The 24,745-nt window shown below is 48.0% G+C and overlaps 3 protein-coding genes across 10 annotated transcripts; 1 reads left to right on the forward strand and 2 right to left on the reverse strand.

The window, feature by feature from the left end:
• Positions 1-451: 451 nt before the first annotated feature.
• On the reverse strand, positions 452-12,718 carry LOC130517439 (calsenilin-like). 4 transcript variants are annotated; one of them, XM_057019321.1, is made up of 10 exons: positions 12,587-12,718; positions 8,587-8,765; positions 6,290-6,470; positions 2,344-2,468; positions 1,754-1,823; positions 1,509-1,579; positions 1,297-1,404; positions 1,120-1,224; positions 975-1,037; positions 452-895 (listed from the first exon to the last, which is right to left on the reverse strand). In XM_057019321.1, exons 2-10 carry the CDS (start codon positions 8,590-8,592, stop codon positions 848-850), a joined length of 777 nt encoding a protein of 258 aa, XP_056875301.1. In that variant the 5' UTR covers positions 8,593-8,765; positions 12,587-12,718; the 3' UTR covers positions 452-847. The 4 variants fall into 4 exon arrangements, with proteins under 4 accessions (XP_056875301.1, XP_056875302.1, XP_056875299.1 ...); XM_057019322.1 differs by lacking the exon at positions 12,587-12,718 and having other exon boundaries at positions 6,296-6,470; positions 8,587-8,853; XM_057019319.1 differs by lacking the exon at positions 12,587-12,718 and having other exon boundaries at positions 8,587-8,853.
• Positions 11,537-14,858, forward strand: trim69 (tripartite motif containing 69). Its single transcript, XM_057019314.1, has 6 exons — positions 11,537-12,359; positions 12,472-12,567; positions 12,669-12,902; positions 13,444-13,466; positions 13,551-13,666; positions 14,035-14,858. The coding sequence occupies exons 1-6, from the start codon at positions 11,718-11,720 to the stop codon at positions 14,577-14,579; spliced, it is 1,656 nt and encodes a 551-aa protein (XP_056875294.1). The 5' UTR covers positions 11,537-11,717; the 3' UTR covers positions 14,580-14,858.
• A 450-nt stretch (positions 14,859-15,308) lies between these two features.
• Positions 15,309-23,717, reverse strand: LOC130517431 (bone morphogenetic protein 1-like). 5 transcript variants are annotated; one of them, XM_057019309.1, is made up of 20 exons: positions 23,266-23,715; positions 21,493-21,597; positions 21,278-21,427; positions 21,079-21,196; positions 20,779-20,957; positions 20,602-20,707; positions 19,950-20,074; positions 19,661-19,776; positions 19,326-19,428; positions 19,121-19,237; positions 18,897-19,042; positions 18,568-18,763; positions 18,380-18,505; positions 17,852-18,012; positions 17,601-17,781; positions 17,265-17,390; positions 16,957-17,084; positions 16,668-16,881; positions 16,181-16,431; positions 15,309-16,103 (listed from the first exon to the last, which is right to left on the reverse strand). In XM_057019309.1, exons 1-20 carry the CDS (start codon positions 23,399-23,401, stop codon positions 15,969-15,971), a joined length of 2,919 nt encoding a protein of 972 aa, XP_056875289.1. In that variant the 5' UTR covers positions 23,402-23,715; the 3' UTR covers positions 15,309-15,968. The 5 variants fall into 5 exon arrangements, with proteins under 5 accessions (XP_056875289.1, XP_056875288.1, XP_056875287.1 ...); XM_057019308.1 differs by having other exon boundaries at positions 17,852-18,015; XM_057019307.1 differs by having other exon boundaries at positions 16,668-17,084; positions 23,266-23,717.
• Between the last annotated feature and the right edge of the window lie 1,028 nt (positions 23,718-24,745).

Below are 24,745 nucleotides of genomic sequence, written 5' to 3' on the forward strand. Positions count from 1 at the left end.
GTCAAGCTCGCTTTTGTTTTGTTTACAAAGGAAATACCAAGAGAGTGATGTGGAGTCCAGAAAAAAGAAACCATTATTCAGAAGAGATTAATCAGAGGAGCTGCAATGAAAGATATAAAAGGAGATGGTCGCAGTGCGTTCTATTGAGTACAGAAGTGCCTCCAGGGCATGTTTTCAACAAATGCCGATTTTTCCTCATCAAATCCTCCCTTTCTGAAAACAAAGTTGTTTTGGGGAAGATCGTGACAGATGGCTGCTGTTCAGACCAGCCTGGAGCAGAGCTCCTGCGTTGCCCTGTAGGATATCACTGATTAAAAGTCTTATTTACTCCTCGCCTCTTTTGTTCTGCACCCTTTTTCTTGAAGATGTGAAGATAGATTCGGTCATTTGTTCTGTCCTAGCTTGTGATTCTTGCAGCTTTAGCTGGTATAAAGTTCAATCAACAAGAAGATGGTGTGAATGTGCATTTATTGCCAGAGGTTCGGGGTGGACATAAGGACAAACATAAAATCCTCTCTTTACAGTATGATCCATGTCCACCGTCATCTCAGCTCAACCCCAGGTATGAAATGAAACAGCGTGTTGGAAGTGGTTCACATCACAAGCCTCGAAGATGCTGGGCGCTCATGCTTTATAGACTAAGGTGTGTTTTTGTAAACAAAGCAACAGTTGGAATAAGTAAGACCTGAAATGTTCTGCATGGACTTCCGTCACCAGATTAATTTGAAATGTGTCAAATTGTTTGCGTTACATGACCCCAATTCTCTCCCCCCACCCAAGGCTGATTGAAGTTATTTTTAAGCCCAGAACGTTCCAGACGAAGCAGCATCACAGACCCCCGTGGACTCTAGATGACGTGCTCAAAGAGCTGCATGGAAGACATTATATTTTCATCCTGTGCGGAGCATAAAATAGACACCAGGTCAGGTCTTGGCGAAGCCTGGCGGGTCGGGGCTGCTTTGTCGTGACTTTACCTTTTGGCAGGTTTCTATGAATTCCTCAACCGTCACCATTCCGTCCCGGTTCCGATCCATCTTCTGCAGAAAAACAAGCTAAATGATCTTCCATAGCAAGACAAAGGATCACGCAGAGGTTTCCGGGCTGCAGTAGACGTGATACCTGAAAGAATTTCTCCACGTGTTCAAAAGGGGAATCATCTCGAATGGTGGGTAAGGTGTACCTGCCCATCATGTCATAAATGGACGTCATTATTGCCATCATTTCCTGCAGGGAAACAGAGACATGCAGCAATCGCGTGTGTCCGGGTAGCATTTATCCTAGTGTGATGTAATATACCTCTTTGGTGATGTAACCGTCTTTATTGATGTCATACAGGTTAAAAGCCCATCGCAGTTTCTCTGGCACAGAACCTCTGAGCAAGACAGACAATCCAATCACGAAGTCCTGTGAGAGAAAAGAAGCCCGTCTCATTTAAAAGGATGAAGTCTGTGTGTTACACGAATAGTTTGGTGCCTTAAAATTTGTCAAAAGGAATGGGCCCACCTTACCTCAAACCGTATGGAACCACTTCTGTCCATGTCAAAAGCATTAAACAGGAAGTGAGCGTACATGGTTGCATCTGAGAACATATAAACAAAACAGGTCGTATAAACATCCCCACGACCTTTTTCATTTATTATCTATCTATCTATCTATCTATCTATCTATCTATCTATCTATCTATCTATGATGGAATCAGAAAATAAAATGCTTATATTTTGTATAACGGAAACTTGTGTCCGTTGAGCTGCACCTCCTTGTGGGAAGAACTGGGAGTAAATGTTCTTGAATGTCTCCTCATCCACGAGACCACTGGGACATTCCTGAGAAACAAACACAGAAATAATGACTCAATTAAAACCAGACAACAGTAAACCCGTTGTCCCATTTTCAGTTCATCTCCAACGGCAGTGAATAATTATAACCACTAGATGGCGCCATTTACACAGTATCGTAGGGTTGTTGTTTTTTAAATGAACCACAACAAAAATTGAAGCAACTCGTCAATAAGTTTTGAAATATTCCAATTACAAACTGACATGAGTTAAATCTTACTTTATGTTGAGGAAGAATTTGTAAGCACTTGAAAACACTCATACAAAAAATATCAAAAATTTCAACCTTGACATTGACATTTATGAAGGCGCAGGATTCTCTGCTCAGTCAGAACTATCTTCTGAGGATCAATAATAAATCAGTAGGCGTGTGTTGTAATTCCTTCTTGCATTCCAAATACCACTGTAACATTCTTGCAAAACTCTCACCCATCTGAGGAAATTATTCAATCACATTTAACCAAACCTGATTATCAATGAGCGACAGTGTTTCCAGCCGTTTTCGTACATTTTTGAAACCTCTGTAAAGCGACTGAAGCTCCTTCCTGGTGAACTGGGTCTGGGCCTGCAGCTGGTCGAGGCCCTCTGGTTGGTGCCGCACCATGGAGAGCTCCAGGTCGCCTTCACAAGTGTCTGTCCCGGAGAGACGGTGAAACGGGAGAGAGAGGAGAGGAAGACAGGAGGAAGCAGAGGTAAGACGGAAAAGGGCGAGAACAGGAGCGGGGAAAACTAAAAAAAGGCTGAAAAGCATGATTGTGGTAGCTAACTCAAAAGGCTCACCATCTTAACGAAAATGAATGGGAAATGGGGGGAGAATAAGAGGAGTGCAAGTTTTTGAAGAGACAAGCAGGAAAATTGTGAGTAAAGAGCAACTTGTTGCTGGAGGAATTTGCTGGGGGGAAAAGTTGAAAAATCATTTTACAGCTGTCATTTTTATCGTCTAGCAGCAAAATTTTAGATGTTTGACAAGAAAATTCATGGCTCATTACTGTAGGGTTAATTTTATTGTAGTTCTTATTTACACATGAAATATAAAAAAGTCTGAATTATGAGAAACTGCTTAAAAAAATTGCATTAATACCGAATTTTGCAACAATTCTGATGAACATTTCAATAACATTTGGTTAAAAAATGAGATCATGAACTTCTTTTCATGCTGAAGGGATGTTTAAATATTTAACTGCAGTTTTGACATATAAACAAGTTTGAGTGAATAACACATGCAAAAATATGCACTTTTTTACTGAAAAAGTATAAAGAATGATGGAATTTGGAAGTGTCTGAACTATAGAATACTGCACCAGGGGGTTTACTCACCATCTTTGCAAAACACAGGTGGACAGTTGGAAAAGAGAAACGAGAAGAAATTCACGTAATTGTAATAACATTATTTCCTGAATCTGGTTTCAAACATGCAGAGAGTAAAAGAGACTCTTTAAATATCACAAAAGCCAAATATAAGCACACAAACTTCTTCAGATGGGCTCTGGGCTCTTACCTTCCAGCGATAAGGGCTCCCAGATCCCAAACTGCTTCAGCACAACAATGAACAGTCCGATCACAACAATGATGGCGATTATTTCCATGCCTTCCATGTTTGCTTTGCATCAGATACAAGAGCGAAAACAAGGGCTCCCCAAATAAACCCTCCTTTAATGTGACCAGATTATGTTGTTAATAATATCGTCAGCTCTCCTCAGCCACATCCTTTTATTTATGTAGGAATCCACGTACGTTGCCGCTTATAATCGGGATTCAAAGCTTTTAGAAAGAGGAAGACAGCGAGGAATCAGCTTCAAAGTCCGTCACGTGCACTTGCCACCAAAGTCCCTGATTCTAAAGTTATCCAAAGTCACCGCCGCCTGCAGAAGATCCATTCCTGCTACTTCGCAGCAACATTTTTCATCCTGAGCTCGTTTGTTTGAAGTTCTCCCTCACAACAGCCTCCACTCAGGGGCTCCACCCCCTCTGCATCTCCTGCAGTCGGTGTGTGGGTGTGTGTGTGTGTGTGTGTGTGTGTGTTCTTGCTACATACTGAGCACCAAAATCTATATTCTACTAGCAAAGTGAGGACATTCTGTCTGGTTCTCACAACGTCATAGGTCTGTTTTGTGGTCAAGACTTGGTTTTGAGATTGACATTAGAGACGGGTTTAGGTCAGGGTCAGGGGTCAGTCGTGATGGTTGGGGCTAGTCAGGAGCTGGGGAATGCATTATGTCTATGAAAGTCCTCACAAAGACAGAAGTACAAGTACAAGTGTGTGTGTGTGTGTGTGTGTGTGTGTGTGTGTGTGTGTGTGTGTGTGTGTGAAGGAATTTGTCCCCGATTGTCCTCTTTCGTTGTTGCAGAGACGTGGAACCACTGAGCATTGATGCACTCGGGCCGGGTGGGGGGGGCACCAGCAGCACTTATGGACGCAGGAGCCGGCCCGGCCCGGCCCTGCCTCTATCTTCTGGGTCGATGGGCTATAAACAAGGTCAATAACTCAGGAGGATCTGATAAACACTACGGCTGTAAAGTCGTAGTAAAGAATAACAAAGTGCAGACGTGCACACGTTAACCCCGAACGCTCGGCAGGTTCCGACGGACCACATCGCCGGTTCTTCGCCATGAGGATGTTTGCAGATGGTTTCTCGCACGGTGGAAAATAACCAAGAATGTGGGTTCGGTTCACAAGTGATGACTCCGCAAAACATAATGGACTTAGTTTAAGAGGGGGGGCGGGAAAGGAAATCAATGGTTGAGAGCTTAAATACTGGTTTCAGGACGGGAGATAAAGTGGAGGAGAAAAGCTTCTGGATGCCCGAGGAGGGATCGTGTGAGTGGACTCATCTATAATGTCTGAGTTAAACCACTGCAGCAGCAAACTGGCGACAACACACACTTTTTCAAGCTGCAACTCTTTTTAGGCTGCTCATCTGTCTGAATGATGCATGTCGACGGGCGTTCTGGGCCTTCTGACGGCAATAAAGTAACGGCGGCGTGAAATGTTGTCCTCTGCTGCTATTTGAAGGTAAAAGTGATACAAATGAAGCGAGAATGACTCAGAAACGCAAGCAAACAAGTTCTTACATCCCCCTATTGACGCTTTTCTCACATTAACAGACTTCCATCACCTGACCTTTGACCCACGGGCGTCACCCACCTACCGACGGTGTAAAAAATGTGCCTCTACCCATCTAGAGGAGCACAATGAGGATTTTTGTGGATGGGTGAACAAATCCTGGCAGGGAGAAACACTCAGCTATTATCCAGACATGCAAGATGTATGAGCTGAGGAGCCTCACCTGCCATAAACACAACGTAGCCTCGTGCCGTTTAATGTGCCATAAGTGCTGAGCCATTGCAGTTATTCTATTAAATACAGACAGCAGAGGGGACCTAAGCCACAAACAAAGCTGCCCTCCGATTCAGCTCTTAATGAGCCCAGTAAGCAACATTACAGCCCGGGGGGGAGAGGGGGTCATCCATCAAATATGTCTCAAGAAAAGTTTGCGTCCCTTCATAACAACTCAACTTTGCTTTCAGTGATCAGGTGGTGGAGAGGCTCCATCGCCACAGACTGCATCGTCAGACCTTTGCTTTATTAATGGTTGTCGTTCTTTTTTTATTAGCGAGCTATATGGCAGGAACGCGTTTTCACTTCTAGTTTCCACCTGTACTTTGTAATGTGGTGGGGCGGCTCTGTTCCTGTGGGTCTGCTGCAAACTAACGCATCAAATTAGCCTTTAGATGCCTTCGGATAATAAATAAAATGTAAAAAAAAATGTCAGAAGTGAGAAATTTAGTCTTGAAATCTTGGGGGAATCTTTGTCGCGATGGCATCAATAAAGACGTCCACAGCAAAGACTACACACCTGGAGAAGGACATGCTTCATCAAGAGCCTGCATCTGAAAATTATTGATCCATTGTGTTCTGTACTGAACACACACACACACACACACACACACACACACACACACACACACACACACACACACACACACACACACACACACACACACACACCAGAAAACGATGATCTCCTACGGTGCTATGACCTCTACCAGCCGCTAGATGGCAGCATCTCCCACAAGATCCACTTCGGAGTGGAGGACCAGAGCAGCTGATTGGGAACCAGTCTGATGAACTCATAACCGAGAATTAAACCATCCAAGAGTTCAGAAACACCATTTTGCATGGCACATTTAAAGGAGGAAACCAATGTGTCATTACTGGCAGTCTGCTCAGTCTGCACACACAGAAGGGCAGCGTCAATAATTTAATAAAACCAGGCAGGATGGGGGCATGGTGGGGCATTCAGGGGAGACTCTTACTTAAACAACATATTTGACATCTGATTCCAAAATAACATGTTGAAGAGAATAAGAAGCCTTGTGAGCTACTTGGAAACATCATCATGAGACCCGGATGACGAGCTGCAGAAAGGAAAAGCTGTCGGTATGGCGTGCACGTCTACCTGGCCCTTGTTGCGTGGTGCTGGCAATGATCCACTTCACCAGGCAGCATTTCATCAGAGATTTGCGCGTGAGCCGAGGCCTCTGCCACTTGGAACCGTCCGTCTGTTCACCCTGATTTGGATCTTTTCCTTTGGCGTCGGGCACCATGCCGCCATCCACCGCCTTCTCATCCTCCTGAAGAAAATCAGAAACACACACCAAAAATGGCAGCATTAAACAAGTGTGAGGCTGATTTCCTGTCTTCCGACTGGCCTTTCCCAACATTTAGGTCCCTTGTTTGTGTAAATAATGTGCGGCTACATTTTATACCCGTCCTGGAATATTTTCAAGCACTTTTTAGGACACTGGAGCGTGGCTGATGTGTTCAGACAGTTGTGAGTCCTCTGCCAGTGAGGGACTGAGCTTCAGGGGGCTTAAAAACCAAAGTATACAAAGATCAATATTTGGAAAGACCGTCTTGAACTTGGCACTTAGCTGGACTTTCCTGGGACCTTGAGGCAGGAGCGCCCCTTTTGCTCCTTTTCAACCCTAACAACTCTTGACAAAGATCTCCCAGAGCCTCAAAGCTTCCGTTTGTCCCAAATTTATTCTCTCCCCGTTTCTCTTTTCTTCTGTTCTGAGATCGCAGCAGCACGACTCTAGCTTATCAGATCAACTCCAATTGTTCGCAGAGTGCCTTGGCAACCCCTGACATCCTCTTATTGAACAACCTGTAATTGTGTTGACTGTCTGTAGCTGAAGGGTTATTATTTCCATCCTGAACACGGCACCACACGAAGCTACAGCTTAACACATGCCGACATCTTCAAACACAGTTAATGCTTCCATCAATAACAAATTTAGTGTTGTGGTTGAGTTCATTCATGTATTATTGAGATTTTTATGAATAATTACTGAGAGGCGCTGGTTTAATTTAAAGTCGTCTCTCAGGGGGTCATGTTTGAACACATTAAAGATACCGACAGATACAATCCATCAAACTTGTTTCGTAAAGACAGACAAACCAATTGTGCCTTCACATGACCTCTCATCCGGCAGCATTTGGATGAATAATTCAGTGCTAAAGCTTTACGCACCCGAGCTGACGTAATGTTCCGCCTTAAGAGCGGCATTAAGGATTACTGGACGCATCTGTTGTGATAATTGTGTTTTCCCTCTGCTCGATGTGGCTCATCTGAGGTTTTCTTAATGCTGGTTTCCAGTCGTTTTGTCCCAGCTGAGTGTATTCCAGGGTTCGCTTAATGAATAAAACAGTTCTTCTTTAAGAGGTTGTTGCGTTTGCAATGTAAAGAGTTTGCAGAGGGAATATGCTGATGTCCTGACAGGGGACGACCCACCCTCCCGGAGCATCAAGCATGTCGCTCAATAATTTACACCTGGAAGTTGAATTAATAAAAGATCACATCTGGATGCAGCTGCACAGACGAGTCTGTGACGCCTGTTTGGAAGACACGAGTGACACGTGATGGCTCATCCGGAGGACTCAAACAAACACATGCAGTTAAGAGTCAAACATCTCGACCTTCTTATACAGTCACGAGCAACAATGTGGAGAAACGGGAAGATCTGACATTCAGAGTTCTGCATTATTGAAGGACATGAAGCCGCGTTTGCTGGGGAGGCACTCCCACCACTGTCATCACATCACGCATGTTACCTTTACACACACACACACACACACACACACACACACACACACACACACACACACCACACACACACCACACACACACACACACACACCACACACACACACACACACACACACACACACACACACACACACACACACACACACACACACCTGCAAGGCAGAAATACTGCTGAAGTGGAAAATAAAAAGAGCTGATGGAGACATTCTGCCTCAGGTTGTTTCAAACCTTCCAGCCCAACGTGACTCTTCATCATTCTCGACACTCCAAATCTTCTGTTTACGCTTCCCAAATTTGGAATAATCCACCAAACCCATCAGCTGCAGTCAGAAACAGTTCAGCACTTTCTCCCTCAGTTGATCAAGGGTTTCATAAATTAAATGGGAAAAAATTGTCTCCACACTACAAACATCATCTGATTGTGTTGCGTAAAGAAAAGCTTAAATAAAAAAAAGTTAAAAACTAAAAATTTGGATTCTGCACGCAACAATCGCAGCTTTTTGTGCAGCCTTCACTTTGCTCCATCAAGTCTAAAGACACGTTAATTAGAAAGTTGCAGCCTTCAGGACTCCAGACAGGCTGTGGAAACACTAAACTACATCCTGTCAAAACAGAAAAAATAAAAATCTTCATCCTACCTGCATCGCGTCTGGACTCTAGTTGCTGTTTTGCAGGGTGGAAAAAACGTTGCGATCCTCCTCAGCTGGGTCCTTCAGTGAAGTGTCGCAGCCAGAGCGGAGAGAGGAGAGATGTTCGAAGGAGGAGCTCTGAGCTCACCAGGAGAAACGCTGTCGCCGTCACATCTGCAACATCAGCCCTGAGGAGCCAGAGAGCAGGATCAAGATGAGCCGCTCCCCTCCATCACTGCCCTCCGTGGTGCCACCAGGATGCTCCTCTCAACAAGTGACAGAGGGGGAGAAGCATTTATAGAGCTGGGGGGGTGGTGAGGGGGGGGCGCGGGGCTCGCATCGTGACAAGTGGAAGCAGACGACACATTACAAGTTGCAGACAGGCACTAACTGTCGGAGCCTCGGGGGAAATAAAAGAGGATTCCTGTGTTTCATAGACAGCTCCGCTATGACCCTGCTAGGATGTAATAATGTTATTATTAATAACAGTACAGCGCAGGGTTATTAGTTTCACAGCCTGACTGACAACGCTTGAAAGTTATGCATCGTTTTTGTGCCCAATCTGCAGAACCAACACCGAGAAGATGCTTTTAAAGACCTCTCAGGTTCAAATATTGCACGATGAGTTCAGGTACGGGGTCAAACGTCCCCGTGCCAAAACCAAATGAAAGCCTGAGCAAACAGAGGCAGCAGAGATGAGCGTCCATGTCAGGGGGAGGAGGGCCCGTTTTTCCCTCCACGAACGCACCAAACACGATCCCTTCAAGGTAATCGCCTCTTCCTGAACGGGACATGAATGGGAGACATCGTCGCCACATCACCAAAACAGGAAATTGAATATTTTTATACCTTCTGTCCTTGTGCTTCTTATCTCCCTACAGGTCTGTCTCACTGCTGCAGACGCCAGGGCTATTTTTAGCCGCATGAGTTCCAGAGAACCTCCAGTTTCCCTGATGCTTCACATCAGCCCAGTTTAAATGAGGGTGTGTGTTTGGTGCCAGTGTGCCCGTTGAGTGTGTGTGCGGCTGCATGTGTGAAAAGGAGGGAGGGGGGGTCTTTTACTTCTCCCGTTCCTCATGAATGTTGCATTTTTATCTTTCAGAAGTTGCCACAGATGCATGCACGGCTGCACACACCTGGAGTTCATCTGCAATAAACATATTTTCATTTATGATGCTAAAATAACCTTTGTAATGCACATTTTCTTTAAGACAATACAATTTTTGAGGTGAGGCTGCCAGAACGTGTTTAACATGCTCTCTATTTATGTGTTGGATAAAATAAAAACATTAGCAATAGCAACTAAACCGCTATTAAAACAACATAATCCCTGTCTGCTGCTGTAATAGCTCACTATAGTTTCCACATCAAGGCGACACAGCTTTGCACAACATTGATGACCCCAAACAGCCAGAGGAATGTGAAGTTGTTCATGGTGGAGCAGCAGAATTAAGCACTTTTCACTCATTATCTGTGGCTCCAGATCTTTCCAAACATGTAGCTGCTGGTAAATTAGGAAATTCCCAGAGAGGAAGTGAAGAGCAGGAAATGTTGGAACATCTACAAGCAAACTCTTGCACCCCAGCAGAGATCCTCAGCCATTTCTGCCATTTCTCTGCTCTTGAAGTTTGAGTTATTTGACAAGTTCACCAATATTTGCAGTTTTCCAGATCACGGACACATTTGGCTCCTAAATGACAACCTTTCCTTGTGGAACCTAAACTTTAACACCGATTATAAACCGTAGAAACACACTTAAAAGTGGATTTACGTGCCACATTTAGTTCGTGCTGAGATTTTACATACAAACACTGAAAATTAGTTAAGTATTCATTTTATGAGTTTCCAAGTGAGAATTTGCAGTAGAGAACACAGAAGTTCTTCTAGAGCTCCCCTTTGTTTGATGGTGCAGAGCATGAGGAGCTGAATACCACCACTTCATTTACCCTCTGCTGCACCTCACTAATTTCTCCCAACCCAGGAGACATTCAGGAATCACAAAGCTGGGAAATGTCAACAGTTTAATTAACTCAACAAACTTAATCTGTCCTCCGTGTTAATTATGATTGTGCCGCTCTGAAGATGCAGACACGCTCTTTTAATCATGGACGCCCCAAAGGTTACAAGTTAATTACGCCATCTTCCACAGCCTAAATTAAATCCTCAACACACCTGGAATGTAACAGGAAAAAAAAGTTTCGTGTTATTTCCTTTCTCTGACATATTTTCCAGTACCTACATGTCATAACTGGTCACAGTGAGTGAGTGTGCATGAGCTCATGCCTTTAGCAGCTCAGGCTGCCTGAATTCACAGCATGGTCGCTGTTGTACACTGGGCCAATTAATCTCAAAATATCCCATGTAGCAAATACAGTCTGGCCAGCAGGTGTCACTGATGCTTTCACAGGACAGAGAGCCAAAACACAGAGGCAAGACTTCTGCCAGAAAGGCTAATAAATAAAATTCTCATCCAGAGCGATGGGAGAAACCCAACAAGCTTCCTGGACAGATGTTTGGGGCTATTAAGGAACAAGCTGTGATCTATTTTAGTAACTGGAGAAGCAGTGTGCAGGATGTTGGCTGTGTTTGTCTGCGAGGGTCGAGCTATTCCCTGCAGGGACCTTTTCCTTCTTTGTGAAACGCTCCAATGATCTTGTTTATGCTTCCTCAACAGTGATTACTTTAGCTGAAGGTGCTGCCAGGAAATGAGGTGCATGCACACAAATCCTCACACACGGACACTCAACATCCCATTGAGTGGATTTTACATTTTTCAGGAGTTAGTGCTGCAGCAGATTAAGAGTTTAGAGGATTGGGGGCTTTTCTCAGTCACAGGCCGGACTTCACAGCACACACATTCACACACTCTCTGAGCAGAGCACATCCAGGGCCCGCCCCCATTTCCTGATGTTTACATCAGTCTGGAGAGAAAAGTAGGCCCATCGAGATCCAAACTATCTGCTGAGGACGTGAGAGGCGGTGGCTGCCTCTTCTGCTCCACCCCCGCAGTTCCCCCACACACACACTGTATCAAACAGGGAGGCTGGAGGCGAACAGAGCGGCAACATTCTACAGGAAAGGAAGCACGCGCAGGTCCAGCTGTACCCCTCAGAGCAGACGGGAAGAACCAAGGCAAAGGAATGAGCAAGAGTCAGAAAGAGGTGAAGAAAATCCAGTCGGTTTATCTGCAGAACCTGGAAAAGCTCAATCAGGGGATAAAGCCAGACAGGAAGAGCTGGAACGCAAAAGAGGGAGACTTCACCAGGCAGGGTCCGATGGAGAAGCTGCGGCACCCTCCTGTACCTGGGAAAATGGCCAACAGCTCAGCGCACGCGCACAGGATCAGCAGAGACCTCACCTGCTCCATCTGCTTGGATCTGTTCAAGCAGCCCGTGTCTCTGCCCTGTGATCACACCTTCTGCAAGGGCTGCATCGAGGGCTACTGGACAGGACCCAGGGGTCCCAGCCAGGGAAGCATGGGCTCCTGCCCCCAGTGTCGGAAGGTCTACTCAGGACAAAGCTACAGACCCAACCGCATTGTGGCCAACATAGTGGAGAGCTACTGTAAGGGTCTGGGGGAGAGCAGCCCGGCAGCGCGCCCGCTTGAGGCCGAGGTGGCCGAGAAGGTTCCTGCTCAGGTTCCTCGCTGCAGCAGACACATAGAGGAGCTGAAGCTCTACTGTGAGGAGGACCAGGAGCTGGTCTGCCTGGTGTGCGGTCTCTCCCAGGATCACCGCACTCACACCATGATGTGCGTCCAGGAGGCCGAGAAGAAATACAGAGTGAGTTCTTCTGTGACACCTTCATCGCGGATCTGTCGCGATGAACGCTTTTGTTCTAAATATGTGGGTGCGGAAGCGGGAAGTTTGCAGCGTGTTATTTGTGCTCCTACAGGGTTCTCTGAACAGCACCATGGACTCCTTAAAAGTCGAGCTCAACACGGCGCTGCAGTGTGACAGGGAAGCAGAGGAGGAGGTGAAAAAGCTCAAGGTAGACGTCCTTCATTCACCTGCACACGTGGAGAACGTCGAGCAGTGGGAACACCTTCACCTTTCATTGGAGCTCCAATAATTCAGCCTGTATCTTCTTAGGAGCACACCGCTGACCTGAAGCAGCGCATCGAGGCCCAGTTCAGCGACCTGCACCAGTTCCTGTACCAGGAGGAGAAGCTGCTGCAGGTGAAGCTGAAGACCGAGGAGCGCAGAGAGCTGATCCGCCTGGACGAGCACAAGGCTCTGCTGTGCGTGGAGATATCCCGTCTGCAGAGGGCTGTCCAGGAGATAGAGGAGAAGCTGAGAGAGCAGGACTCCTTCACTCTGCTCCGGGTGAGTTCAGCAACTATGGATCTCCTGCACAGTAAACAAAACCCATCTGGAAGGCATTGAGAGCAAAGTGAGTCAGCTGGGGGTGACTAAGCCCAAAAAAGCTGAGCTTTCAAATACAAATCGGATTTATTTCCAGGATGTGTCATGAATTTCAAGGGAAAATGGACAGTTAGACGTGTTCCAAACGTGCCTCCAGAAGAAAATTGAGCACCAGCACTTAGAAGTTCTGACTAGGCAGGTTCTGCTGCCATTTTGTGTTTATAGTTAAAGTCAGCTTACTGATAAGAGTGTTAAATTATCCAAGTAGTATGTTTGGGGACAGGATATAGGCCAGTGAGCTCACCCGTTGATCTGGAGGATAAAGAGTTGAGTTCAGGCACGAGGCTGCGCTCAGGCCTCAGCTGTGGGACTTTCCCCAGCCACAGGGTGGGAGAGCGTGGTCTCAGACATTGATGTAACACCCGGGGAAATAATCCTCTGCTTCCAGACACAACTAACCATCAGTCTCTTTTCCTGTGTTTATCCTGGTGTCTGATTCCAGAGCATCAAAGGTCTCCTCCAGAGGTGAGCCTCAGCCCATTTCTATGGGATCATCTGGTCTCCGTTTTTCCCCTTTTCCCAAATTCCCGACTTTGCTTCTGTTGGCAGACCCTCTCCGAAGTTCGAGAAGCCTGTGTTGACACCACCGAGGCTGTGTGAGGGACGGTTCGCAGGGCCGCTGCAATACAGAGTGTGGAAATCCATGAAAGGGAGCCTCTATCCAGGTCATTGGATTTTGTGTTACTCCAAAAAGCCAAGATAAAATCACAAATGCTAATTTTCTTCCTAATTAAAAAAAAAAAAGATCTGATCATTTTCTGAACATTGGATAAGCTTAGCAAATTTACACCCCTCAGAAGGAATAAAATACTGAGAGCAGGAAACAATGAGGTACAGGTGTAACGGAAAGAAGGAGACACAGGTGAGACACATCAGGGCAATCAGGCAGGTGAGGAGACACATGGAGGGACGAGAGAAGAAGAAACCTGAATCAAATTAATTAACAAAATATTTCAGGTCAAGTTCACCAGACACCAAACAAGGAGCTTTATTCATGGTTCATTGGATAATTTGTTTGTTCTCCTCCCTAAAGTTCCTGCAGCCATCACCTTTAACTCCAGCACAGCCAACCCGTGGCTCAGCCTGACCTCCTCCCTTACCTGCGTTCGCTACCAGACTTTCAACCACACGGTGCAGGACAACCCCTACAGGTTCAACGCCGCCCTGTCCCTGCTGGGAAGCCAGGGCTTCACCCACGGGCGCCACTACTGGGAGATCGAAGTCTACAGCAGCACCGTCTGGACTGTTGGGGTGGCCCGGGAGACCGTGCCCCGAAAAGGGGTCATCAAAGCCCTCCCAGCCAACGGCTTCTGGACCCTCTCCCTCTCCTACGGCATACAGTACATGGCCGGCACTTCGCCACCAAAGGTCCTGTCTCTAGAAGAGCCCCTGGCCCGGATCGGAGTGTATCTGGACTACAAGAGGGGGCTGGTGTCCTTTTACAACGCAGAGAGCATGACCCACCTGTACACCTTCAGGGACACCTTCAGTGAAACTCTTTATCCTTACTTCAATTTAGGCTTTCTGGATAAAGTGCATGAAAACGAGCCCCTCAAGGTTTTCCTACCCAAGATTTAAACGTCTGCGGTCATGTTGCCTTAGGATTCGACACAGCAGCGGATTTTAACTGCCAAGTGGGGAAAAAACATATCTTTTTAACGCGACCTGCTGGGAGTGGATGGGGGAAAGCTGGAGTCCTGTTGGTCGCAGCTCTTCTGCTCACTGCCAAAGAAATCAGGGGACCAAAAACTGATCAAAACTGAACATTTGTTTATTATATAAATGCGTCTACAGGCTTATTTTCATCTAACGTGAAAGGTGCTTTTATTTTGATAACTCAATAAACCCTGTGCTGAATTCTTTGGCTTTCTCATTTACTACTGAGGAGAACTTAATGTGAGTGCACAATGGAAACACATCTGCAACAAAAGCAGGAAATTGTTTCGTTATACCTGGATGTCCTGGCAACAGTGGAAATATCGGATTGGCCGCTGGATACGGGACCCTGCTGATGGAGATAAAGAGGGCAGACAGGGAGGGAGGCTGTAATGAAGTCATTCTGATAAAACGAGCAACAAATTAAAGGAAATACAGAGGTTGTTAGACAGGGGAAAAAACGTCTGGGGTTTAGCTGCACTAAATTACAGAGCGCTCTGGTATCTTGCATCTTTACAGTCTGCTGAAATCATCATTTGCTTACACAACAGCCTAAAAATGAAACTAGAGCTGCTGAAATGAGGAATAGAAAAAAAGAAAACAGGTCATTTAATCACACAGAGACCATTTCAATGACACGAGCACTCCACGTCAGGTGTAATCGCACGTCTTTAATATAAGAAACACCAATAAATCTCCTTTGGCCAGGAACCACACACACTGGTAATATCACAAGTGCGGTAGCACCCTCGCACACACAGTTTTTTAGATATTGAGGTGATCGGTTATTGTAAAAAATGTGAAAAGGTCAGCAGAGGGATGAGAATATCCAATATTACGCTACGCTACTGCGCAACAACAGAACACTCATAGTAAGAGACAAAGGCAGAAAAATGTGGGAGTACTGAAAAAATCCCAAAAACTAAGTTATGGTATACTGTAAATGTAAAAATGTAAAGAATCGTTAAAATCCAACACATTTGAGTTCTTTTCAGTCAACAATAAAGTGCATCAGATTCATACAAGTGAACTTCTTCCAGTAAACAACAAAAACATGCAAAACACACAGCAATATTTGCAATTCACAGCTGCTCTAGACTAACAAGCCCCACATAGAAGATGCCGTTTGCGTTACATCCTATGGATCTACCCTACTGACGTCTCCGCCCGGCTCTTTCTAACCCAAGTGAATGCGAAGAATGTGCGTGTTTGTGGCGTGGGTCCAGTCACAGCGCTAGCAGCGATGGGGTGTGTCCCACCACATGTTTGGGGTGAAGTCTGCTTTTAGGTTTGGGTTGAACTTCTGAAGAGTCACTTGCTCGCGTGCAAAGTGTCCTGGAACTTGGTGCCGGTGTAGCGTACGTGGAAGCCTTTCCTGTTGATGCTGTCGTCCGAGTGGAACTTCAGAAGCAGGGCGTCCCCCGCTGAGTGGATCTCCTCGGGGGTCTGAGACAAAACCAAGCGACACACATATAAGAGCACGTTCATCCGGTTCAGCCCGACCTCGCTGCGTCGAGGCTCACCCCCGATCCACAGTAGCGGCCCAGCCTGGGCGACTTGGCGTCGGCGCCGTCGTACAGTTCCACGTAATCGTAGCTGCAGTCGGCTTCCTCCTCGATCTCAAACACTTGGAAGATGATCTCCACGCCGTAACCTTTCTCAGCAGAGACCACCCACAGACAGTCCGAGCCGCTGGGGTAGTTGTTATCTCCAAACTGGGCGTGAGAGTACAGATCCTTTGTCTTGACCTCGGCCTTAAGGCTTCCTCCGCATTCTGGGGAAAACGCAACCACAAAATTAAAGAGGTCAAAACGGAGAACTCGTAAAGAATGCCTGGCGGCTAAACACGGCGGGAGTGGACCAGCGGTTCAGACCCACTGATCTATTTTAACCCTGGAGTGCAATTTTATCAGTATTCAAAAGCCCTTCTTTGAGTGTGTGTGTGTGTGTGTGTGGTGTGTGTGTGTGTGTGTGTGTGTGTGTTGGCGTGGGGGGGAAGTCGTGGCTCGCCTGCATCATACGACGCCTCGAAGCCTCTCTTCTGCACAGAGTTGTCGGAGAAAAAGCGCAGGAACATTTTGTTGCCGCTGGAGACGACGGGAGGAGCCTTCTTGGTGCCACAGAAGCGGCCCAGGCTGGGGGAGCGCGTGTCCCGCCCGTCGTAGATTTCCACGTGATCATAGGCGCACTCCAGATGAGCTTCCATGTCGACCTCGTTGAACACCTGGAAGGCATTTGAAAATGTCGGAAAACCTGGAAAACGGTTGCTTTCACTGATGTGGAACGAGAGTTGGCAGACCAGTCTGACGCGGTGGCCCGGGGTGGTGGACAGAACCCAGGTGCAGGCCTTCTTACTGGGGTATCTATCCGGCCAGTTGGGGCTGCTTATTGTGCCTGACACACTGTTGACGACATGGTCACAACCCGCTGGGACACACAACAAACAACAATGTCAGAGGAAAACAATGATGGCTGCGTCACTGAGGAGGTCACATCATTTCCCCTGGTTCAACACAGGTGCCAAGGAGGGGGGGGGGGGGGGGGGGGGGCAGGTATAATGTGATCTACAGTTGGACCAGCAGCGCCAGGGACCGAGGCCACGCTCACCTTCCTTGCAGTCGTGCTTGTTGTCGTGCAGCATGAAGCCGCTGCGACACTGACAGCTGTAGCTGCCGAAGGTGTTGACGCACTCGTGCTGGCAGCCGCCGTTTTCTTTGGAACACTCGTCGATATCTGTCGCAACGCAGAGCAAACTTTGAATTTTTAAACAAATAACGATAAAAACCTCTGATAAAGACACTTTAATGGGCCCGAAGCCAGTGAGAAGGGATCTGGAACGTTGCCCTGATGCTGGTGTGAAAGGCTGCTGTGGGCATTATTCTTAGCCTGGGTTGTACATCCTGAACATTTCCTTCCTGGACTTCCCGCCGTCCCTGGACTTACCACAGAAGAAGTGAGCCTTGAACCCCTTCTTGGAGACAGTGTTGTCAGACTTGAACTCAATCCTCAAGTTGTTGTGCTGCGATGTGATGACCTCGGGTTTCTCTGCTCCACAGAACTTCCCGTGAAGCTTTGAGTCTGAAGACAAGCCGCTGCGCACCTCCACGTAATCATATTTACACACCTGACGGAAAGAACCATTCAGAACGGAAGGAAGGAACCTAACAAAGAAAAGTCTCTTTTAATGAACCCACGTCGTTTCCTTCCGTCTCAAACGCATCGAACACCAGAGTGATGCGGTACTGAATGGGCGCCAACAGCTGCCACACACAGTTCTTGTTTGGGGGGTAATCTTTTGGCCACCCTGGTGTAGTGAGGGAGCCATTGAGCTTGGTGACAAACCCCCCACAGGCAGCTGCTGATGGAAGAGAAGACTCATTTTAGTAGTGGACCTGCGAGACCTAAATGACATCATCCAGTCTGGGTTTCTGCAGAAACCGATGACCTTTCGAGCTCCAGTGCGTCTACAGCAGCAGTGGGGCGGTGCTGCCCTCTTGTGGTGGGAGATATATCGGTAGGTAAAATGATGGACATAGATAATCAACATTTATCTGAGGAGACAGTTTACGCATTTGGAGAAATATTGGAAAGGCTGGAAAGGGAAAGATCTACAAAAGAAGAATTTGAGTCGGCAGAAGCATAAATCCTACACACAGGATCGACTGGATCTCCCCTATTTCAGTGTAGTAGCGCTCTAATGATAGTGTTTGCGCCCCACTCACTCTCACAGCTGCGCCTGTCCGCTGCCAGCTCATAACCCGGGTCGCAGGCGCATCTGTAGCTGCCCAGCGTGTTCAGGCAGCGCTGCTGGCAGTGGCCGTTGTCTGGTCGGGAGCACTCGTCCGTCTCTAGGAAAGAACAAACCGCAGTTTACTGCGCTGCCATCGTTTAAACGGAGGATTTTTCCCACCTTTAAAGAAGTTGGCCGCGAAGCCTGCTTTGTTGACCGACCCATCGGACACGAACTTGAGCCACAGATGGTTCGAGCTGCTGTTGACATCACCCGGCTTCTCGTAACCGCAGTAACGGCCGAGCAGCGGGCCGCTCTCCGTGCCGCCATCCCTCACCTCCACGTAATCGTAGGCACAGCTGTCGTGGAGCTCGATCTGGGGTCAGAACGCCAACCAAAGTTATTTATTTGAGGTTTCTCTTCCGCACGTGAGCATCTCTGTTTAAAGAAACGTGTTTTTGCTGGGTAAAGATATTTAAAGTGCATTAAAAGGAGACAGTAAATGTTACCTCGAAGGACTGGAAGGACAGGCCAACGCTGAATCCCTCCTCCACTGCGATTTTCCACACGCAGACTTTGTTAGACTGGTAATCATCGGGATAGTTGGGCGACTGGATCTGGCCGGCGTCGCGCTTCACCTCGCCGCCACAGATGGCTACAGGAGAGAGACGCCAGATCGAATCAGCGTCATCAGCAAAAGCGCGCAGTCGGCAGTTCCCCATCGGCGTCGTACCCTCGTAAACGGCCGAAAAACCTTTTCCCACCCAGCTGCTGCTGCTCCGGAATTCGATCCACAGCTGACTGTCAATGGAGACGACTGGACCGGGCAGCGCGTCTCCGCAAAAACGTCCTGCGGGCGCAGACAGAAGCAGGAGGGGACAACGTGCAAGTGCTCAGCAGCCAGTTTATCACAGAGAGACGTTAAAGAGGAAAGAAACCTTTCAGGGGAGCTTTTCTCCAGAAGCCGTCTCGGACCTCCACGTGGTCGTACCAGCACAGGTGACTCCTGAAGACGTCCAAGGAGGTGAAATTCAGGACAATCTGAGAGCCAGAAGGTCCAGTTTAGAGGGGCTGAAATGGGCTGCCTGAATTCCCCGTTTTATTCATTTGATGTTGTGTGTATTTAACAAATAAAATCAACAGGGCGGCGTCTGAAATTCATTGTTTCGCAGCAGGAAATTGGCCGAAATGAACGACATTTACATGAATGTGTCCAGTTTTCCCACTGCAGGGGATAAAAACACAGAGAGTACTGGTCATACTGGTCAGCCACCTTCTCTCCAGGAGTGACAGAGATCCTCCAGACGCAGTGAGCGTACGCCGAGTAGCCGTTTGGGAATCCGGGAGAGGAGAAGTTTCCAGTGCTGTCCTGCAGGTTTTCCCCACACTCTGCAACAAGCCAGAACATTGATTATTAACATTGATTTAAGGAAGAAAAATGAACGCGCGTGTGTGTGGCTGCGTGTGGACAGACGTCTCCACCCGGCTGGTGGATGTTTCCTGTGGGAATATTATATTTTCCAATATATTTTCTCTTTGGTTTTGGCAACAGTGGCTCTTACTCGCACATTTGTAGAGCTTGCGGGCCTGTGCAATGTCCCCTCGGCTGAGTTTGGTCCTCTGTCCGATAGGTGGTCTTTCCCCGTTGACGTCATAACGGGGCAGGATGGTGTCCAAGAGGACGCCTCTGAAACAGGACGAATATGACGGTCAGCGTGTCCTGCTGTGACGGACACGTGTTGGTTATTTTATTTAAGCGCCCACCGTCACACACACGTGACACTTTATTGATAAGAGCTTTGGAGGTCTGCGGCTTGGTTCCTATGGCGATGCCCCCATGAATGACAGGCATGTGCAAACAAAATGCTCTGAATGGAGCCTTTGGCCGGTGCCAGGCGGCTCACTGGAGCCCGCTCTTGAATACCAGAGGGGGGGGGGGGGGCCACTACGGCCCAAATTGTCCAACAAATCCCCAACTGCCAGGCCTTTATTTAGCTTGGCCTGCCGCCATGACCCACACGGGCAAACTGATGATGGAGGTAAAACACCAAAACACGGAGAAAAGCAAAGGGCAGCGTGCACGGGGAAGGGGGGGGCAGGTTGTGTGACAATAAAGGTTTAACCCCCCCCCACCCCCCAAGGTTGCCAAGTCTGTTTAGAACAGAAGAAAAGCAGCAACAAGTTGCCGGACACATATTTGTTTTTCAGGCCCACCTGGAAAAGGTGTTCCTTGCGTAATGCATGATGCTCCCGAAGTCGTACCCCTCCCCGAGCGAGTCCACCTCGTCCGGCTCCATCTTCAGGAAGTTGTACTCCTGCCCTGCTCAGACAGCGGCCGTGAGCGCACGGCCTCCCACTCGAGACGGCCGGCACCGGCGACGTGGACGCTACCTTGCTGGATGTTGTCCCTGACGATGCTGACGTGCTCGTCGCGGTCGGGCCTGGTGTGCTCGTGCCAGAAGCCGATCACGTGACCCAGTTCATGCACCACAATCCCAAACTTATCGCAGTTCTTCCCAATGGAGATGGCCTGAGGGCCTCCCCCCCTCCTCCCTACGTAGGAGCAGCACCTGTGGACACACACACACAAACACACACGCACACACACTGTTTTCGGGGCCCCAGAGAGGTTTTCTTTTATTGATGTGGTGAGTAGAAGCCCCTCCTCCCCTCCCCCGGGGCAACACTCACCCACAAGGCCGGTAGGTGAACACGATGTAGCTCTCTTCGTCCGTCCTCTCCGTGAACGCCACGCAAGTGTGTTTCTCCCAGTGACGCATCGCCTGACGGAAAATGGCGCGCTGGCTCCCTGGGAGCCGTTCAAACGCGACAGCTTTTTTTTAAGAAGCGAAACTTCAGCTGAAAGCTCTGCTGAAAGCTCAAACCTCACCACTGAAGTTGCCACTGATCACGTAAGGGATGACGCCATCGGGCCACATTCGCTCGGGCCTGGAGGTGGCGGCTCTCCTCCGGCGAAGGAGCTTGGGCGCCCCGGCTGCTCGCCGCCTCCTGGCGCCTCCATTGGAGGAGGAACCGTTGACTGGAGGAGGAAGAATCTGGTCACATTCATCCCAGCCCACGGGGGCACATTTACGGGGTGGGTACCTGAGGCGGTGCGGTTGGCGTGGACGGAGTTCTGTCTATCGCCCCGGAACACTTTGAACATGCGGAGGTCTTCCTCATCCAGGGCGATGTCTCCCCAAAAGGCAGCTTGGGGGAGGGGGAGACAAACACGCTTGTGATCTGAATACGCATGTTTCTGTATTGAACTCTCTACTTCCTGAAGCGGAGGAGTTACGCAAGTTTAAAACCAAGGAGGACGAAGCCGAAGCTAACAGCCGTCCCGCTGTAGGTGGGCCCGTGTGGGGGCTCCGTGTGGGGGCCCCGTGTGGGGGCCCCGTGAGGGGGCTCCGTGTGTCTGTGTGATCAGCAAACATACCTCGGGAACACAGCGCGACGCGTCGCACGCTGCCAGAGCGCCGCCCCGTCACACCGTCATTTTCATAAACACGTGTTAACTTTACAGCAGCCTCCAGGAATGTGAGAATACAGGAACGGGGCCGTCTCAGGACGGGGGCCGCGAAAAGATTTACGTTTGTGTCCTTTTTAACACCTTTGCTGCTCCAACATCCAGGCTTAAGTCGAGATAAGAGCGTTATTACTGTTAAGGACTGTAGAAAGGTGATTTAATGAAGCCATTTGCAGTGAAATATGTCCATTATGTTCCTGCTCTGTAAGCTAACGTGCACGTCCCTCTAGATATCTGACAGCTCGGAGGTTAATCAAAGCGCCCTCATTAAAACTTAGACGTGATCTTACACACATCACATTCAGCCCGTGCTTCCGCTGCTGTTGCTCTGCGCGGGATTAATGTCATACTTCTACTCCTATGACTCCACTTCCTGCATAAATCAGCCAACCAGGCAGAAAGCCCCCCCCCCCCCCTTGATAGCTCATTTAGCCGCGTGATGTAACGACCTTTGAAAGTGCGAATGAAAAGAAGCGGACGGCCCTGCATCGCACTTTGAAGCAAATTCACTCATGCAGAGGGTGACTGTAAATGACTGTCACCCCTGCGGCGTGCACCCGCTCCCCTGCAGCCGGGGGGGGGGGGGGAGGGATTCCACCGGCATCCAGCCTGAAAACGGCGCTGGCACGGCCTCGGTGACCTCTAGTCGCCAGGCAACTGCCTCAGAGGAAAGGAGTGGTGTGTTTTGGAAGTTTTCAGAAGTCACAAATGAAACAGGGATCCCAACCAGCCCCCCAGGCACCCGAGTGATGAAGGGAGACTGGATCACTCATATCAGCCAATTAAACCGTATTTAATAATTAACCTGCCAAATATGGCAACAGCGGAAATGGAACTTCCAGGGAGGAGAGAGGATTTTAACCCAAAAGCGTCGCGTCACTCTGGATCTACATTACTGAACAAGCAACAAGTGATTCTCGGAAGATTTTTGAATTAAAAACAAAACAAAACATGCGACTTTGTTGTATTCTGATAGTGAACATTCTGAAGTTAACCCAAACAGGGTCTAATTTATGTCAAATAATCCAATGATGTCATACAGGCAAGGATTAATGACATTTAAAGTGCGCTGGTGAGATGTGCAGCAGTATTTGCACAGCACGTTATCAGGCTACAGTCTTCTGATTTTCCACGTTCCGTCACGAGATTTTAACAAGTAAAAGAAGCAGTTGAAGTTTCCCACCTAAACAATGAGATGAAAACAGGGCAAAGATTTAGATTTAGAGAATTCTAAATTGCTCGTAGCGTCACGGAGGCCTACATTTAAACCAACAGCCTGCGGATGCCTGCACATATTATATAAACAGCGGACGCTGCTGCTGGTCATCAGTAATTGCAACACACCCTACCTGCTTTACACGGATCTTTGTAGTCGATGGCGTCATCGAGGTGGGTAAAATTAGTGTCCACAAAGTCCCAATTAGCCGCCAGAGAAAGGCGCAGGGAGACGCACAGCAGGAGCGACGCCGCGGGGGCGACTTCCATGGCTTCTGATCAGATGAGCGACAGGATCCACTTCAGGCGGCAGAGGAGCGCAACAAAGTTCCTCCGCAGCGGCGGCCGCGCTGCTTCCTCACGTCTCCATTGTGCTGCGGCGATTCGCTGACAGCGAGAGCAGGGCTCACGCACACACGCGCGCACGCATGTTTCACCTGCAGCTGCACAGCCTGCGCACCACCAGGGTCAGCGGCAAGTGTCAAAACTCACTTTCATATTTAAATGCGCGCCTGACGACGTCGTTTTCCGCATGCGGAGCCGACAGCGGAATTCCGGCAAATGTGTTTTTCCATCACTTTTTTATGTGGTCACAGAGACGTTGCACGAGCTGGCAGGCTGGTTGCCATAGAGTCCGTGAGGTGAGACATATGGGTCCATATGATTGGCTGATAGGTCCGAGAGGAGCTGTCACCTTCATTGATTGATGTGTTCAACCCGATTCTGTAACTTTTAAATGAAATTCATTACTTTACACCAAGACATTTGCTCGGCTACCCCTGAAATGAGACACATAAATACATAATTAAACAAGAATGTTAAATATTTGATTGTGAAGTTGGCATGATTAAGCTATTAGATCTTTAACCCTTCTACCATTTTCAGAGGAAATAATTAACACGACGTGAAATCTTAACTTCAGTTGGAGTTATTCTGTCAGTCCAACTGCACAGTTACAAAACTAAGATGAGACACATTAGGCCTCTTGAGCTATTTTACACTGACACTGAGGACAAAGGTCAAGCCTGTCTCATTTGTGGGTGAAAGGTCCAACTGACACTTTGTTTGTTGTTCTTTTAAATGAAACAGAAGATCACAGGGGGCTGACAGGGCATGAAGCCAATGAGATGTGAGGAAAAAAGAGGCCAATCCATTGAAACCTTCGGTCGGTGAAGCGCCGGATGAAGGCGTTACTTACCGGATGGTGGGTATATGTCTCCCCCTGCCGGCCATAAAAGAAATTACACGGTGTCGCCACGCTTGTGAAGCCACATGTGCAAACATCTGTATCCCCCCCGCCCCGCCCCAATTTCAGGACCACTGAAAACTGAAAACACCAGGATTGCCTTCCATTTCGTCAGCATGTAGGAAAGAGACTCGCCAGCCCTGAATGGCCAGAATTAAACTGATTTTAACTGAGTCTCTGAGTCACTGAACAGAATAGGTTACAGTAGAAAATGAACAATGAAATATGAGTGCTCGCCGTGCACATTTGTTTAAATGCGTGGCACTGGAACTCAGGTATCTGGTGCATCTGAAAGATTTGTCTGACACAATCACCTTAATTAACACCAGTACAAACGCTTCATATTCTCTTGAAACCACGCTTATGGT

The sequence above is a fragment of the Takifugu flavidus genome, chromosome 20 (assembly GCF_003711565.1).
Source record: "Takifugu flavidus isolate HTHZ2018 chromosome 20, ASM371156v2, whole genome shotgun sequence".
In the NCBI taxonomy this organism is placed as follows: Eukaryota; Metazoa; Chordata; class Actinopteri; order Tetraodontiformes; family Tetraodontidae; genus Takifugu; species Takifugu flavidus.

What these genes read in the sequence shown, in the direction of transcription:
- LOC130517439 (XM_057019321.1), bottom strand. An exon ending in GCAACAAGGGCCAGGTAGAC is followed by an intron (nt 2,469 to 6,289) that starts GTGCACGCCATA and finishes TCTCCGGGACAG; the next exon opens with ACACTTGTGAAGGCGACCTG. An exon ending in CCAGTTCTTCCCACAAGGAG is followed by an intron (nt 1,580 to 1,753) that starts GTGCAGCTCAAC and finishes ATATGTTCTCAG; the next exon opens with ATGCAACCATGTACGCTCAC.
- trim69 (XM_057019314.1), top strand. Translation starts at nt 11,718, where the DNA reads ATGAGCAAGAGTCAGAAAGAGGTGAAGAAAATCCAGTCGGTTTATCTG. An exon ending in ATCAAAGGTCTCCTCCAGAG is followed by an intron (nt 13,467 to 13,550) that starts GTGAGCCTCAGC and finishes TTCTGTTGGCAG; the next exon opens with ACCCTCTCCGAAGTTCGAGA. An exon ending in GAAAGGGAGCCTCTATCCAG is followed by an intron (nt 13,667 to 14,034) that starts GTCATTGGATTT and finishes TCCTCCCTAAAG; the next exon opens with TTCCTGCAGCCATCACCTTT.
- LOC130517431 (XM_057019306.1), bottom strand. Translation starts at nt 23,401, where the DNA reads ATGGAAGTCGCCCCCGCGGCGTCGCTCCTGCTGTGCGTCTCCCTGCGC. An exon ending in GCAAGGAACACCTTTTCCAG is followed by an intron (nt 20,075 to 20,601) that starts GTGGGCCTGAAA and finishes GTCCTGTTTCAG; the next exon opens with AGGCGTCCTCTTGGACACCA. An exon ending in CTGTCACTCCTGGAGAGAAG is followed by an intron (nt 19,429 to 19,660) that starts GTGGCTGACCAG and finishes TCTGGCTCTCAG; the next exon opens with ATTGTCCTGAATTTCACCTC.